General features: G+C 39.1%; 1 protein-coding gene and 1 long non-coding RNA gene across 2 annotated transcripts in view; both read right to left on the reverse strand.

The window, feature by feature from the left end:
* ABCA4 (ATP binding cassette subfamily A member 4) overlaps positions 1 to 7,084 on the reverse strand; it is a 76,945-nt gene extending 69,861 nt beyond the window's left edge. The window contains exons 1-2 of the mRNA XM_040565611.1: positions 6,668 to 7,084; positions 2,828 to 2,920 (exon numbers count right to left, since the gene is read on the reverse strand). Of these exons, the coding sequence (XP_040421545.1) occupies positions 2,828 to 2,893 (66 nt within the window). The 5' untranslated portion in view covers positions 2,894 to 2,920; positions 6,668 to 7,084. The remainder of the gene's footprint in view (positions 1 to 2,827; positions 2,921 to 6,667) is intronic.
* A 619-nt stretch (positions 7,085 to 7,703) lies between these two features.
* LOC121073959 lies at positions 7,704 to 13,043 on the reverse strand. The gene is made up of 3 exons (XR_005822032.1): positions 12,222 to 13,043; positions 10,752 to 10,945; positions 7,704 to 9,505 (listed from the first exon to the last, which is right to left on the reverse strand). It is a non-coding gene; the product is annotated as an uncharacterized LOC121073959 (long non-coding RNA).
* Positions 13,044 to 13,572: the final 529 nt, after the last annotated feature.

Genomic DNA, 13,572 nt, shown 5'->3' on the forward strand with positions numbered 1-13,572 from the left:
TGTTTCCTATTTCACACTTTGTTTCAAGGCTGGTTTGTTAAAAAAAAAAAAAAAAAAAAAAAAAAGTCCCATCACCTTAGAAGTTATGCATGCCTCATTTTTAAAGCCAGACAAAATCTTGCTAGAAGCAAAGGGCAGATGACAAAATTATTGGAGTAGGAAACCTCCCACTGTACAGATCTTCTCCTCCACAGCTGAGAATACAGTGTTACAGGTCCTTCTCAGCAGCTAACCTGTCTACAGGGCAGACCATTAACACCCACTGCCAACAATTTAATAAGATGTTTGGGATAAGCATTATGTGTAAATGAACTCAAAGGGGTAAGAACTGGGGAAGACTCCTGAGTTGTCATTTTTGCTGCAGTTAACCTGGGTTATTGCTCAGATGTTGGGTCTTGCTCCATTCCCAGGAAATAAAAAATCCTCAGGTTGAATTCAGTATTACTTTCTCTCTGATCTAACTAGTTTGGATGGGATTGAAGGCTAAAGTACACGTGAAGCTTTCATTCAGTGTGTTGTACAATGAGGACTGACCAAATGCTGTTAGCCCTCTGATATTTTCCTGTAGGCCTTTTCCCGAAGATACACAGATATCTCAGAACATACTAGGAAGGATCAAAGAGCAGCCCATAAAACCACAGAACCATAAGATAAAGAGCCAAAAATCCCAGCAATGCACACAGAGAAATGTAATATCCACGTGGACTTGTAATGGACCAAGATCAGCGATAAGACCATATAAATCTGACAAGTCTAAATTGGCTGTGGATCATCTGTTAACTGTAAGGAAGTCTTTCCTCTTGTGAATTAGAGTAAATAATGAACTTAGGTAAAAGATTGGACATGCCTCCATTTGTGGTACTGCGTGATGGTTACCAAAAACCAAGCTGATTTTCCCCAAACATGTTTTATATCTGCTTTTGATGTTAGGGATTTTTGTTTTGGTTACCTTGTTTCTCTGTGTGAACAAATAAGCAGGTAGGTTTATATACTTAAAAATAAAATTATTTTTACTGGCTCAGTTTTAAAATTTGTTTTACCCTTCAGAGTAAATATTTCTCTGACGTGGATTAAATCGCTGTGCTTAAAAGCTAGGAATGATCACCACAAAAAGGCATTCTTTGGCAACACCAGGAAACCCCAAGGCTAGCACTTTTGAAACTTCTAAAAGAAAAATATCAACAAGAAAAAAAGGGATTCCTAAAACCCAAGCAAGAACTTTGGGTGAAATATCTGGAAATATTTGCTCAAATCAACAATATTTCATACACTGAAAATACTGAAGACAGATCCATTTGCTAAAAAGTTTTAAAAAAAAGGCTTTCAATTCTCTCAGTATAGATATTACACATTCCAAGATGGACTTGCTTACTTTTCCTTCCTTCCTTCCTTCCTCTTTCTTTCTCTCTCTCTCTCTTTCTTCCTTTCTGCCCTTCTTCCTTTCTTTTTATTCCCTGAACTTGAGAACCAAACTATTACAGCTCCTTGGTAATCAGTAAATGCAGGCTAGCTTTGTAAAGAGGTCCTTATATTTGGTGTAATTTAGGTCAAGTGTGGATCAGTGAATTTCATACTGTATTAAATCATGAGTTGACAATGTTGTATGCATCAGCTCTTGCTGGCAATGCAAACTGTGGGATAAAGTCTGCAGAGAAGTTATGAAAGAATGGACATTCAACTTGTCTATGGAAAAAATCAGGTAATTCTTTGATCCTGGAACTTTTAGCTTGAGTCATTCCTAACAATTAAGATCTCCAGAAGTTATGGAAGAGGACAAGACAGCTGGTGCATTTTTACACAATATCCCTTTTGTTATTTTCTATTAGCCAAAACCAAGCAAACAATCACGTTAGCATGGACACAAAAGTGGGCTCTGTCTCAGCTCCGTCAGCAAAATAGCTGGAAATGTTGGAGGTACCTTCCGTCTGGTTTTGACCAAGTTCTAGTCAAAGCAACTCTGGTTCCAAGCAACTCTGGATACATTTATTACAACTTTCAAACAATGATGGCACAGAAAAAATCAGGACAGCATAGGCAAGCATTTCAACTTATCCTGATTCTGTCTGATCCTATTGATGTCTGTTATCAAGACAAAATCATCTGCATGACTGTTACAGCTTCACAGCTGCCTGACTGTAGCTCCTTATTATTTTTAGTTTGAAATGGTTGGTCTTTCTCTATATGAGCTCAAAGGGAACTTTCCATGAAAAACAGCTTGACAGAGGCAGTCGCAGTATATCATATGACCATGACCCTGTCTTAGGGTTTTGACCAAGAAAATTCAGAAAAAAAAAAAGAAGAAAAAAAAAGGTGAAATACAGTAGAAACTAATAGATAAATCTGCTCTAATCCATGACTAAGTGTCATAAGATCTAGAAGGATTGAAAGGATTTAAAATACTTCTCTGACTTTCACTTTATTTATCATGATATTCAAGCACATAAAGAAAAAAAAATTAATTGAGCTTTAGGTCCCTAATTGGATTCACTTCTAAAAGCAGTTGGGTGTAAGGAGCAAATCTAAAATTAGGAATCAAATTTCCCTGAGCCCACATTTTCCTGACAATAGATCTTCTTCTATGAATGTAACAAAATATTACTGCCCACAACTCTTCTCCTTGTATGCTGTAGTATTTGTAAAACAAACAAAGAAAACAATGCAACACTGTCTGCAAGAAACATCTTTGCAAACTGCACAAGACAATATCCCAGTCTCATTTGATTCTGTCAGGAATTTGTGATTTTTATATGCTGATAAACATATCACCAGTCATTTCATCCAGGGGACTGCATGGTCCAAAGCTGAAATCCAAAGACTAATATTTTACCTTCTGTCTTTTCCGAAGAATCCAGTTCTTCCAGAGTAGAAGTCTGATTTGTCTAAGGAAGTTCATTCTTCTGCACCAACTGTTCTAGCTAACCTGTGGCAAAGGATACATTGACATTTCTCAGCTGACAATTTAAACAGATCTCAGACCAACAAAACTGTTTTCTGTTCTTATTTTAAGATTATGTTATTGTAGAGATTGGTTCCTGTCATTGTCTGCACTGTGTAATTTTGCACTTGATACACTATCACACATGAAAAATTGTGGTTTTCCTTTGTTTGGAGGCTGTTTCCTGTGACACATTTTATCAGCAAAAAGCAAGAGAGAGGAAAAGCATTTCTTTCAAGTGAAAAAATGTCACTAACATTGAATCCAGCTATTAACTTGGACTTGCAAGTAATGAAATGATGCAACAATTAACTGCTTTATCAGATTAAATCAGTGTTTTTAAAATAATTTTTTGTTTTCCAAGAAAATATGGATTTCCAAGTGGATATTACTTTACATAAAAAATACTTACAATAAAGGCAGAATTAGTCTTTCCATTTAGACACTATAAATGTACATTGATAAGCACATCTTGGAATGGGTTTTGGAAAGGCAAATCAATTTTGCTGCCATTTAAAACAAAATAAAAAAGAAACAAAAAAAAAACAACAGGATCTCAGATTTACAGGTTTTTAAATTCAGCGACTTGTAGGACACTTTACAGGGGATACAATAGAATTTAAGCCACTGTATGCTCTGCTTTCTAGATTCATGCCTCATTTTAACCACCGTGAATTTTTACCCTCAAAAAGAAAAAGAGAATTGGACACATAAGTCTAAACAGATACCTTCCACATACAGGGACCTATCCAAAAATAAAGGAAACAATTTGCTCCTGTATACACCTCCTACTTTATAGCTGCCTTATGGGATTAGAGAGTAGTTTCTTCATGACTGATTAGTAACTGGGAGTCAGTGGAAAGGAGATGTAAGTTAAGTATTGGAAAGCACTTTCTGATTATAAGAATGATGAAGTAGATCTGTTTGTTGGATATTACCCAAATCTCTATCAAGAATTGCACAGGCAAAACTGCTCACAGATTAAGTGATTTGTTGACTCTCTCTTGCCACTGTTCGTCTAGAATTTTGTTTGTAGAAAACCTATTAAGTGGAGGAAATCTTGTTTTGTTTTAAGAGGCAAGGCTTGGAGAGCATGTAAGAATATATTGTCCTAACCTGTCAACACAGCATTAGTTGACACAAAAATCAGTAATAACTCTCTGACCATTTCAGAAAATCTTCTCAGGTGCACATTTTAAGATATGAAAACAAATTCAGACCTCAACAGGCAGCAGGAAGACAGCACTGGTTAGAGGGGCTGGCACCTGCTGGAAAATGTTCCTAAAAAACATGCAGGTCTCTTCTGACACACTGAACATGGAAGAGATTGGGGCAGGGTATTTGAGACCAAGCTTAGCTAGAATTGTCTATGCTGCTTACTGGGGACCAAATAACAAGACATCAATTCTGCAGAAAAAAAATCCATGCAAAGCTGATGATGACAAAACCTGCATCATTTCCCATATTTTGTAGGTTAAGAGTTTCATGTAATTTTCAGTGTTAGTCCATCAACTGTAATAACTCAATTTCTAGAACAACACAGGAAATGAGACCAGCTATAAAAAGCTATTGCTGTTGTAAAGTGTAAATGGATTAACATCTGAGGGTTTGAAGATGTACACTTTTGGATTGCAACAGCTTCCCAGCTTGAGTGGATAAAATCTAAAGGGAACAAAATAAACCCACTGCTTTGAGTGACTGACCAATTCCATGCAACTGCGTTGAAAAGTGGTCCTTATGGTACAGAGAGCATTAAGATTCTAAACAGGCATAATGACATGCAGCAGACAACAATTTTGTTTTGGGAGATCCAGCTTCACACTGATGGGATTTGAGGCCTATTTTGACCATTTAACAGAGGGAACAAAATTGAAGTCTTACTTTGAGACCAAACACCTGAATACAGAAGAGTGAGAAAGAAAATCTGTATGAAGTTTCAGATTGACCATTTGATTCCTACATATACATGGGTGATAGAAAAGGCTGAAATTTAGACAGTAACATTCACTTTTTTTCCCCTCTTTTCCTCAGTAATTGAAAAGAAGCACATCTAGTTCTTCAGATGTTTACCCAATCCAGAGCACTTCTGAGCAATTAACTGTTGGAAGGGTTTAGATCTCACAAAAAAAAAAAAAAAAAAAATAAAATTGGCTGACCTTCAAGACAAGACAAGATTTTGGCAGTTTCACTACTGGCAGCAGGTTCTGCAGCTGAACAGGCTGATGGCTCATAAGAACTTTCTCCCTTGGAAAGCCAAGTTTATATATATATTTAGTTGCAGGCAGCTCCAGCAGCAACCAGCTTGCTGTTGCCATTAGTGTGGCATGCCGGCAACCCCTTAAGGGTTTCCACTGAGGTTCTCTTCACAGAGCTGCTGACTACGAGCAGTCAGATGGCTTTCTGACACCCTTACATCACCCAGAACTCTCTAACCTGTTGGTGTTCCGAAGAATGAATCCTACAGCTGGAAAAATGGGAAAAGGCCAGTTCTGTTCTAGCTCCTCTCACCCTCCTCTATACCCCAGGTGGACACTCTGCAATCTTTCTGCAACAGCTGTGAAAGGAAATTCAAGCCTTCATGTCAAGGCCATAAAATATGTACTCTGCCAGTGGTCTGGCCTCTCCTCTTCTTCCTCTTGGCTCATTACTGAACTATCCAATATGTTGTTTCTATCTCACTGAGAGATTCCCTAGTAGTACAGAGTCTGTCAGCTCTTGTTCCCATATTGCTCACAATGTATGACATACCTGCACCATCCTGTAACTTTCACTATTGTTGTTAGCAAGTAAAAATTGCAGTGCAAGGTCATGAATGGGGTTAGGACTGCCAGATAAAATGGCTGTTAACATTCGCCCTAGAAAATTTAGCTTCTTTTCTGAGACTTGGCATTTAAGTAGTAAACAAGACAGAACTAATAACCTTGGAAAGAAAAAGGGACACAAGTAAGGTTATCCAGATTGTCCTTCTACATTAAACCTTGCTAGGTAGGGCTGTTGAGAGCGATCGGGAGAGAGATTCCTTATAAGAGAAGTAACTCCTTAACGATAGACAACCTAATTAACATGTACAAATTGCAAAGGAATCAGTGAAAGAAAGAAAACAGTGATTACTAGACTGATTGCCAAGCTTAAGATTCTGCTAACTAAATCAGAATCTAAAAACATTTTTCTTTTTAGTCTAAACCAAGATATTTAAATTATAGCATTAATACTTGAGGTGCAGACAACATATAAAACATGAAGAAAGATTCCATTTTGCTCTGCGGACATATTTTAGAAACATTTCTAATTTTACTGCATATTTATATTTCCCCAGACTGCCTTGTTTATTAAACCTTAATTGGGAGCTAAGTGGAAAGAAGTTTGCTTTCCTAAACGGAACACTTTCACAATTATGACTGTTGTCTTTGTCTTAAGTCTGTTAAGACTAATTGTCTTAACCTTACACAGCTTAGAAACCTAAATTAGACAAGTAAACATGGAACAGAAGTGTAGGAAAAAAGAACTAAAATAGTGCAATCAGAAGACAGTGGAGAGATAAACCTCAGATTTTGTAGCAGGACAGAATAAATAAGCAGTAATTCATTTTCAGTCCCGAAATATCCTTCCCTATCTAGGCATTACTCAACAGACTAACATAGAACTGTATCGTCAAGATTCAAGCTCTACTAATTTAAGTACAGCAAAACAGTGCAATTTAATTACTGAGTAGGTCCATGCTAAAAATAGTACCTAGCAACAATGCGTTGAGAACTCCACGTGGGCTCTGGAGGTACATGAACTTCTGAAGTGATTAGTCATGCTGTAGATCTACCTTCGTTCTTAAAGGCAGCAGCATCCAGATCGCAAGATCAGCCGTGGCTTGAGGCAACTGCAATTAGGAACAGCACAGGCACTAGAAGAAATTCAGTTACCAAAAAAGTTAAGTTTATTAACACAGATATTAACCCCCCTCCTAAAAGCAGAAAACAACAACAAAAACAAAAAACCCCACCACATTAAGAACTGTTCATTTAGCTTTTCAAAAGAAGCTAATGCAAATCAAGTTTGTTAATATTTAGAATGGCATGCATTTGCTGCCTGAAGATAACAAGCTCAAAGGATGTGACTTATATCCATGGCATACATAAATCTCTGGATTGTTAATTTTCCTTTTGCAGGAACTGATTTCCCCTTCCGGGGGCTGAGTGTAAGGGTCAACAAAAATAACTTGGTTCCATCAGCAGCATACTGCTGAAGCGTGGGAAGACTATTACAAATTCCCAAACCATCGGAAAATAAAAAATGGCACTTCTTCTGTGTTTTCTTCCTTTTTTCCTAGCTGTTAGTATGATAACATAGAAAAACGATTTGCTGCATACATTCAGAAAAAAATTATATGTATTATTGACAGAAGACAAGTGAAACAATTAGTTAGATCAATCATTACCACTAGTTTTACTACACAATGTAACAAAGCTAAATACTGATTTTAAATCAGTAGAAATAAATTAACTTTTATATTTAAAAAACCTAATTTCTCAAAGTTCAATCCTATCTTACTACCTTCAGGACGACATCAGAAAGAAACAAGTAAACAAGCAAGGCATAAAAATATCTTTAAACAATAAAGTCATAAAAAGGGGCTTTTTCTTCATTTTTTTTCTAGCTTTTGCCCTTCAACAGGGAAATATAGTGACAGCTTTTAAAACCTTGACATTCTAGTGTTACAGCTGGAACTACAAAAAGCCGTTAGAAATTAAGTTAAGCATTTATTTCTCAGCTGATAGTAAATGAGGTAGAAGACTGTAATAGACCAAATCAGATGCCTCTGTATTTTACTTCATGTTAGGTAACAGGGAGGCCTAAAAATGAGTTAAACAAATCCACATCATGTGGAGTGGGTTTCATATTTTGACTGGCTGCCAACAACGAACAATAGCTCTTCCCTGACTTAATCCTGGAGGTTCAGTAAAACATTCTTTCTCCAGATTGTAAATAGCAGTTAGCAAAGGGTACTCTAACCCTGTTTATACTGTACCCATTATACCTTATTAATAAAAGCTATCAAGAAATTCTCTTAACTGTGTATTTCTTCAGGTATTGTATTTCTATTTTATCAATTTAATCAATACCTTCACTATGTTCCCGCTTCTGCTGAGGACCCTGAGCCCCTGAGCTCCAAGGGTACTGACATATCAGACTACTTCATTACCAGGTTAAGAACAATGCAGTGTGTTAATTAATTCTTAGATTGTTTAATCTAAGCACTGCCCTTAGTAACTTTATAAGCAGATTCCTTCAACTGTATGTCTGCTTCTATGGTCTTAGAGAAGACACAAGCCTTTCCCACTAGTTCAACACTTAGTTCATAGGAATTTCAACACTCTCTAAGCTCCATTTGTTTTATGAAGGTGGCACAAGTATTTTTCTCTATAAGAGACAATGTTCTAGAGACTGGGAATTTCTTCTGGGCTGTCTAGACAAATCAAACCTGCAGTAACTGGAGAAAAATATTTTTTTACCCAGTTCATTTTCACACTTGACTATGACAAAATGAATGATTTTGCTGTTGCTGCCACACTTCCCTTGTGAAAAGCATTGGAAGTTTGCTCTTCTAGTGTCTGCGTGTGCAAAAATAGCCAGGTAAAGTAGTTCAGTACATTTCTTCATGGATCATCACTCTAAAGGAACAGAGAGAGTCAGACACAGAAGTAACCATTTCATAACACCACTATAGGAGAAAGAAGTCCGTTCTCATCCAAGGCTTCTTCAATGTTAGGTTTTCTAGAACTTCTAAAATGTCAGCAAGCTGCAAGCTCCCACAGAAACACAGTAAGCTGAATATAGCCTGGCTGTATGTGTTCTAGTTCACACCTCCAGAGATGCATTCAGAGAACTTTTCAGCAAGCTTTGTCCTTCAACTAATATTTACTATATCCAGTTACATATTAGGATTAAATGACTCACTGCACATCTCCAAGATAAATTATCCCCAAGTAGTACTTGTTAAAGGTCAGACACAGAAGCAAAAAAGCACTGAATGAACACTAAGGGTTTGGTTTGTTTCTCAACAGATTTTTCATCTTTAAGGGTTTCAATAGACGACAATGCAGCAAAGACTCCCACCAGCGTTTCTGTCAGGCAGTGGCTCTGTATGAGCATTATCATAACGCCCCTCACTGCCTCACTGGGGCTGTTCTTCCAAGTAGGAGTTGATCACTACTCCAACCTTCATTATTTAAAAAATAATGAAAAAGGTTGTGGCAGCATTTGCCCATTTCTTTCTTCCTCGTAGGGCTCTCGGGAGACCTTTGGGAATCCTCCACAGAACTCCGCTTCACTGAATTTGATAATCCATAAATTTACATCAGACCACACTGCAGCTCTGACAGCACAGCACAGCACTTAGCACCCTGCTTGCTTACCATGACTATCTCAGGACATTCAAGCTGCTGCACAGATTTGTTGCCTAAACCAACGACTTCAAGCTGGCTTTCTTCAGGAAGGATTACGTGGCAACCTCATCGTTTACACGTGGCCTTGGTCTAATTTCTGTTGGCTGCGTTCATATCACGGCCCTGCTGCAATCTTAACAAAGAAACAAAGGGCTTTATGAACCTGCAGAGGGAAGTCCACTCTGACTAATGGCACTGCAAAACAGAGACACTAGCGCTGCTAGTAGGCTGCAGCTTGTGCTTAAGCACTGCTACTATGTCTGAGGCAATCAGACAATTTAACTCTTTTATTCAGCAAACAAACATTTTAGCCGTGAGATGAACTCAAGTTATTTTAAGAAAATTGCTATTTTGTTGCTGCCTGCATGGTATGCAGAGACAGCTCTAACAGATTAAACTAATCTCCCCTAATTAGATTTTTACATCACAAGGATAATGATGCAGTATGTTTCTCTTCTACGTTCAACTACATCAGCTCTATCTGTGACCCACCTTTGTTTTGTAAAGAGTGGGATCTTCAAAAGTAAACACAGAAAGCTTATGTGGGGCCTACCAGTTCACAGGGGAGGAGAAAATATGGTTCAGCTTACAAAGCGCACTGTGCACAATTTCTCTGGTAGCTCTATCTACAGTTGTCACCATCACTTAGGAATCTCCTAATCTGTAGTTTGTTGCTAGCAGCAGCAAAAAAGAACACGGCTAATGCGGTAAGTGGAAATACAGATTTGATTACAGTCCTTGTATTATGCCTACAATAAACACATGATAAAGTTCCCTGGGCTGTACATTCATGAACACATAAATGCAAAGCATAGGGTCATACAGTATACGTGTTCTGCCAGAGTAAGACTGTGATTGCACTATTTACAGAAGACAAAGGCCCAAATGAGTCATAACAGACGCTGTAAGACCTAATTAAATGTTCACATCACTTCACCTACATGTGCCATAGTTTTAACATTGTCAGCATTTTATTAGTTTTCTTATTTCCTGACTTATTCCTGAATTTTGACTACAAAGTCAGATTTGGTTAAGTGTTGTTTGTCCAGCAAATTATAAAAACGTCTCTAGTAAACCCTCCAGCAACACAAGAAAAAAATTCTCTAAAATTATTAGAACGTTAAAACTACCTGCAAAGATAGCTTTGAATATATGCACACTTGTGTACTGGGTGTGCTCATGGGCCAACACTTCTAATTTTCAAGAATAATGCTCTCCAGCATCCTGACAACTTCTGAACTGGTGAGTTGTTCCTTCTTACATAGAAGGAATCTTCTTACTAGATTGTTCCTAGATAGTGCCTCACTAGAAAGCTAACACAATTAAATGCTAACACAATTTTGCTGAGGCAAACCAAAGGAGTGTGTGTGTAAACATACCTTACAGTCATGCAGATACACTGATGTGTGCATATCGAGAAAACTATGATGCACAGAGTCAGGATGGGATTTTCTGAGTTAAGGTAATTTTTGCATCCAGTTATTCTAAACTCCTGTGGAAAACCCAAGTGGAAGGTTTTTCATGTTTTTCCTGCTGGGTTTCAGAAGCCTCTATGAATCAGATAAGGCATGACCTGAAGGACAAGAATATGCGGTTGGGGTCACATGGTATTTCTTGGAAATGGCAGCTAGTGAAAGAATTAAAGAAAAGAGAGAAAAAGAGAACTGAGTTGCGCCACTTAAAAAGACTGCAAAGAAATCAGTGCACAGAAACTAGTGAAAACTGTACAATTCATAACGTTACTGATGTAATGATTTGAGGGGTGCACTGGCAAGAAATCAGAGAGTAAGAAAAACCCTAGAAAAACTTTTTTTTTGAAAGGTGCATGCTCCTAAGAATCAAAGGTAAACAGAATCAGACAGATTCCTCCACATTTCAAAACAGGCAAATGTGGCACCTTAAACAGATCCTATGACGTAGAGTCAGCGGAGGGCTAATGACCCCTATCTACACAGGACACGCAGTGATTAAACAATTGCAAAGCATACCAAAGTACAAACTCGGAAGGAGTGTTTTCTAGTCTAGCATAATTTGGTTTACTTCACTTAGAAACTTCTGCCAACCAGAAGCACAAGGGCTTTTTCCTAGCATTTACCCTTCTCTAACATTTTACATTTTGGGAGATTTAGGATGCCTTTTTCTTCTATTTGTGAGCGAAAATACTTTTCAAGATCCCACGCATCTGTATTTGAAGCCAAACTCTCCTTCCTCTACAAAGAAGAATGGGCATGCAGATAGAAACTCTTGTTCTGAAGCCTCCTGCTATGTAATTTATTTACATGTTGACATGCTTATATAAAATAGCATTATTTCTAAATATCACAGAACCACCCCTAAAGCTTTGCTAGTGGAAAGCCAAAATGATTTGTCCCATTTTCCCAGCACAGTAAGTTTGTGTACATTAACAAGCGTGATGACCTTGTAAAAGTAAATCTGTAGAGTGAAAGAGTGAGTGGTGAGGGCTCAGCACCCAGACACGGTGTCTTAGTTGCTTCAGGTATCTCCAGTCTGGCCCCACAGACCACACATTAGCAACTGAAGCACATCAGGTACACTGCTGAAGCACATCTCAGATTAATCTCATCCAAAACCAGTCAGGCTTGTGTGCTGAGATCACAGAGTAATATGTAGAGGAGTCACTTAAAAAGTACAAACATGATCTGAGCTAGATTACCAATGTTAGCATACACACACTCACAGCATTCACACAGCATTTTGTGCTGGCTTTCAGATGACCTCAATTAGGCCTTTACTACACTACAGGAGCTAAAGAATTCGTGGATTTGCAAGCAAAACAAGGACTTAAGGAGAAGCAATAAAGTACTAGAAAACTTACCACAAAAGCTTACCTCATGCGTGAGCACTGCTGTGCTATGGGAAAGAGAAAGATTTCTGAAGGAAACGTTCAGCTTGGCTGCAGAGAAACACATATCTTAGATGCAGAATAACACTGCTCAGTGGTAAGGAGATTGTTTTAATCCTGCGCTTTATGCAGAACAGCTCAATCTGCAACTTTAAGAACTCCTGAATAATAAACCTCCCTTATTCTCAGTTTGAACAGGACAGGCACAACTGGTATATGGACCAGGAAGCTAATACTCCTTTAAGATTTTCCCTCCGATCTGAACAAACCGTGCATTTGAAAAGATGGTGTCAGAACGGTAGTTCTGGTAGCATTAGGGGCCCTGCTAAACAAACAGCTGTCATGACTAATTAGGTCAGGGAATTATGGAAGTCAGTACCCTGACAAAGCTTTAAGAGGGATGAGGCAGTGCATTACAACTTCAGAAAACCTAATTACCAAGCAAATCTGACACAGAAAGGTTTCCTCCCCAGAGGGCAAGCCGCAGGGGGCTCGCACTTTGCATGACCCAGAGTCCTGTCACCTGAGGGAGGTGGGTGGGATTGCAGCAATTCGGCTGCGGTAAAGCAACTCCAAACGCAAGACCTGGAGAAATTTGCATCAGAATAGAAACAAACAATAGGGCCCATTCGTAACATTTCCAGTCAGAAAGAAAACCAGCGCCTTTCCCGTCAGCCTTACGGCCCTGCTACCCCCGGAGCCGTGCTGGGGGCCCGCCCCGCCACGTCCCTCACGCCTCCGGCCCGCTGAGGCGTTTCTCCCCGCGGGCGGGAAGGCCTCGCTGCGCCACCCCCAGCAGAAGGGCTTGAAACCGAGATACAGCGGCTTACGAAGAATTTAGAAATACTTTTTAAAAGAGGTCGCTGCCTCCGGTCCCATGTGAGCGGTCGGGGCCGGGCAGGGCGGCCCCCCGGCTGAAGGGCAGCGGGGTCGCCGCTCGGCGCCTCACCTCACGCAAACGCCTTGTTTTCAGAAGCGCGCTAGCTGCTGCACTCGTACCACACAAAACACGCCTACGAGGTTACCAAGCACATTTAGCAGTTAGCCCCGACACTTTGAGAGACGCAGTTTGAAAGGGATAAACCTTTCAAATAACAATAAAAATAACCTGCTATAGCATTATAGCATCTGCATCTTGCAACGCTGCCCTCACCCGTGCTCAGCCCAACCTTCTGGGAGCTGCCTGCCTACAGGAAGTGTCCAAAGAGCTGAAGCACACTAGAAACAGCAGAAGCGTTTCACACTAGCCCGACATACATGGATGGCACGTAAAAAACAGGATGGTAACTTGGCCAGTAGCAGCTAACGTTACACCTTAGTTGAGAAACACGTATATT

This window comes from Cygnus olor, chromosome 8 (genome assembly GCF_009769625.2).
Source record: "Cygnus olor isolate bCygOlo1 chromosome 8, bCygOlo1.pri.v2, whole genome shotgun sequence".
Lineage (NCBI taxonomy): Eukaryota > Metazoa > Chordata > Aves > Anseriformes > Anatidae > Cygnus > Cygnus olor.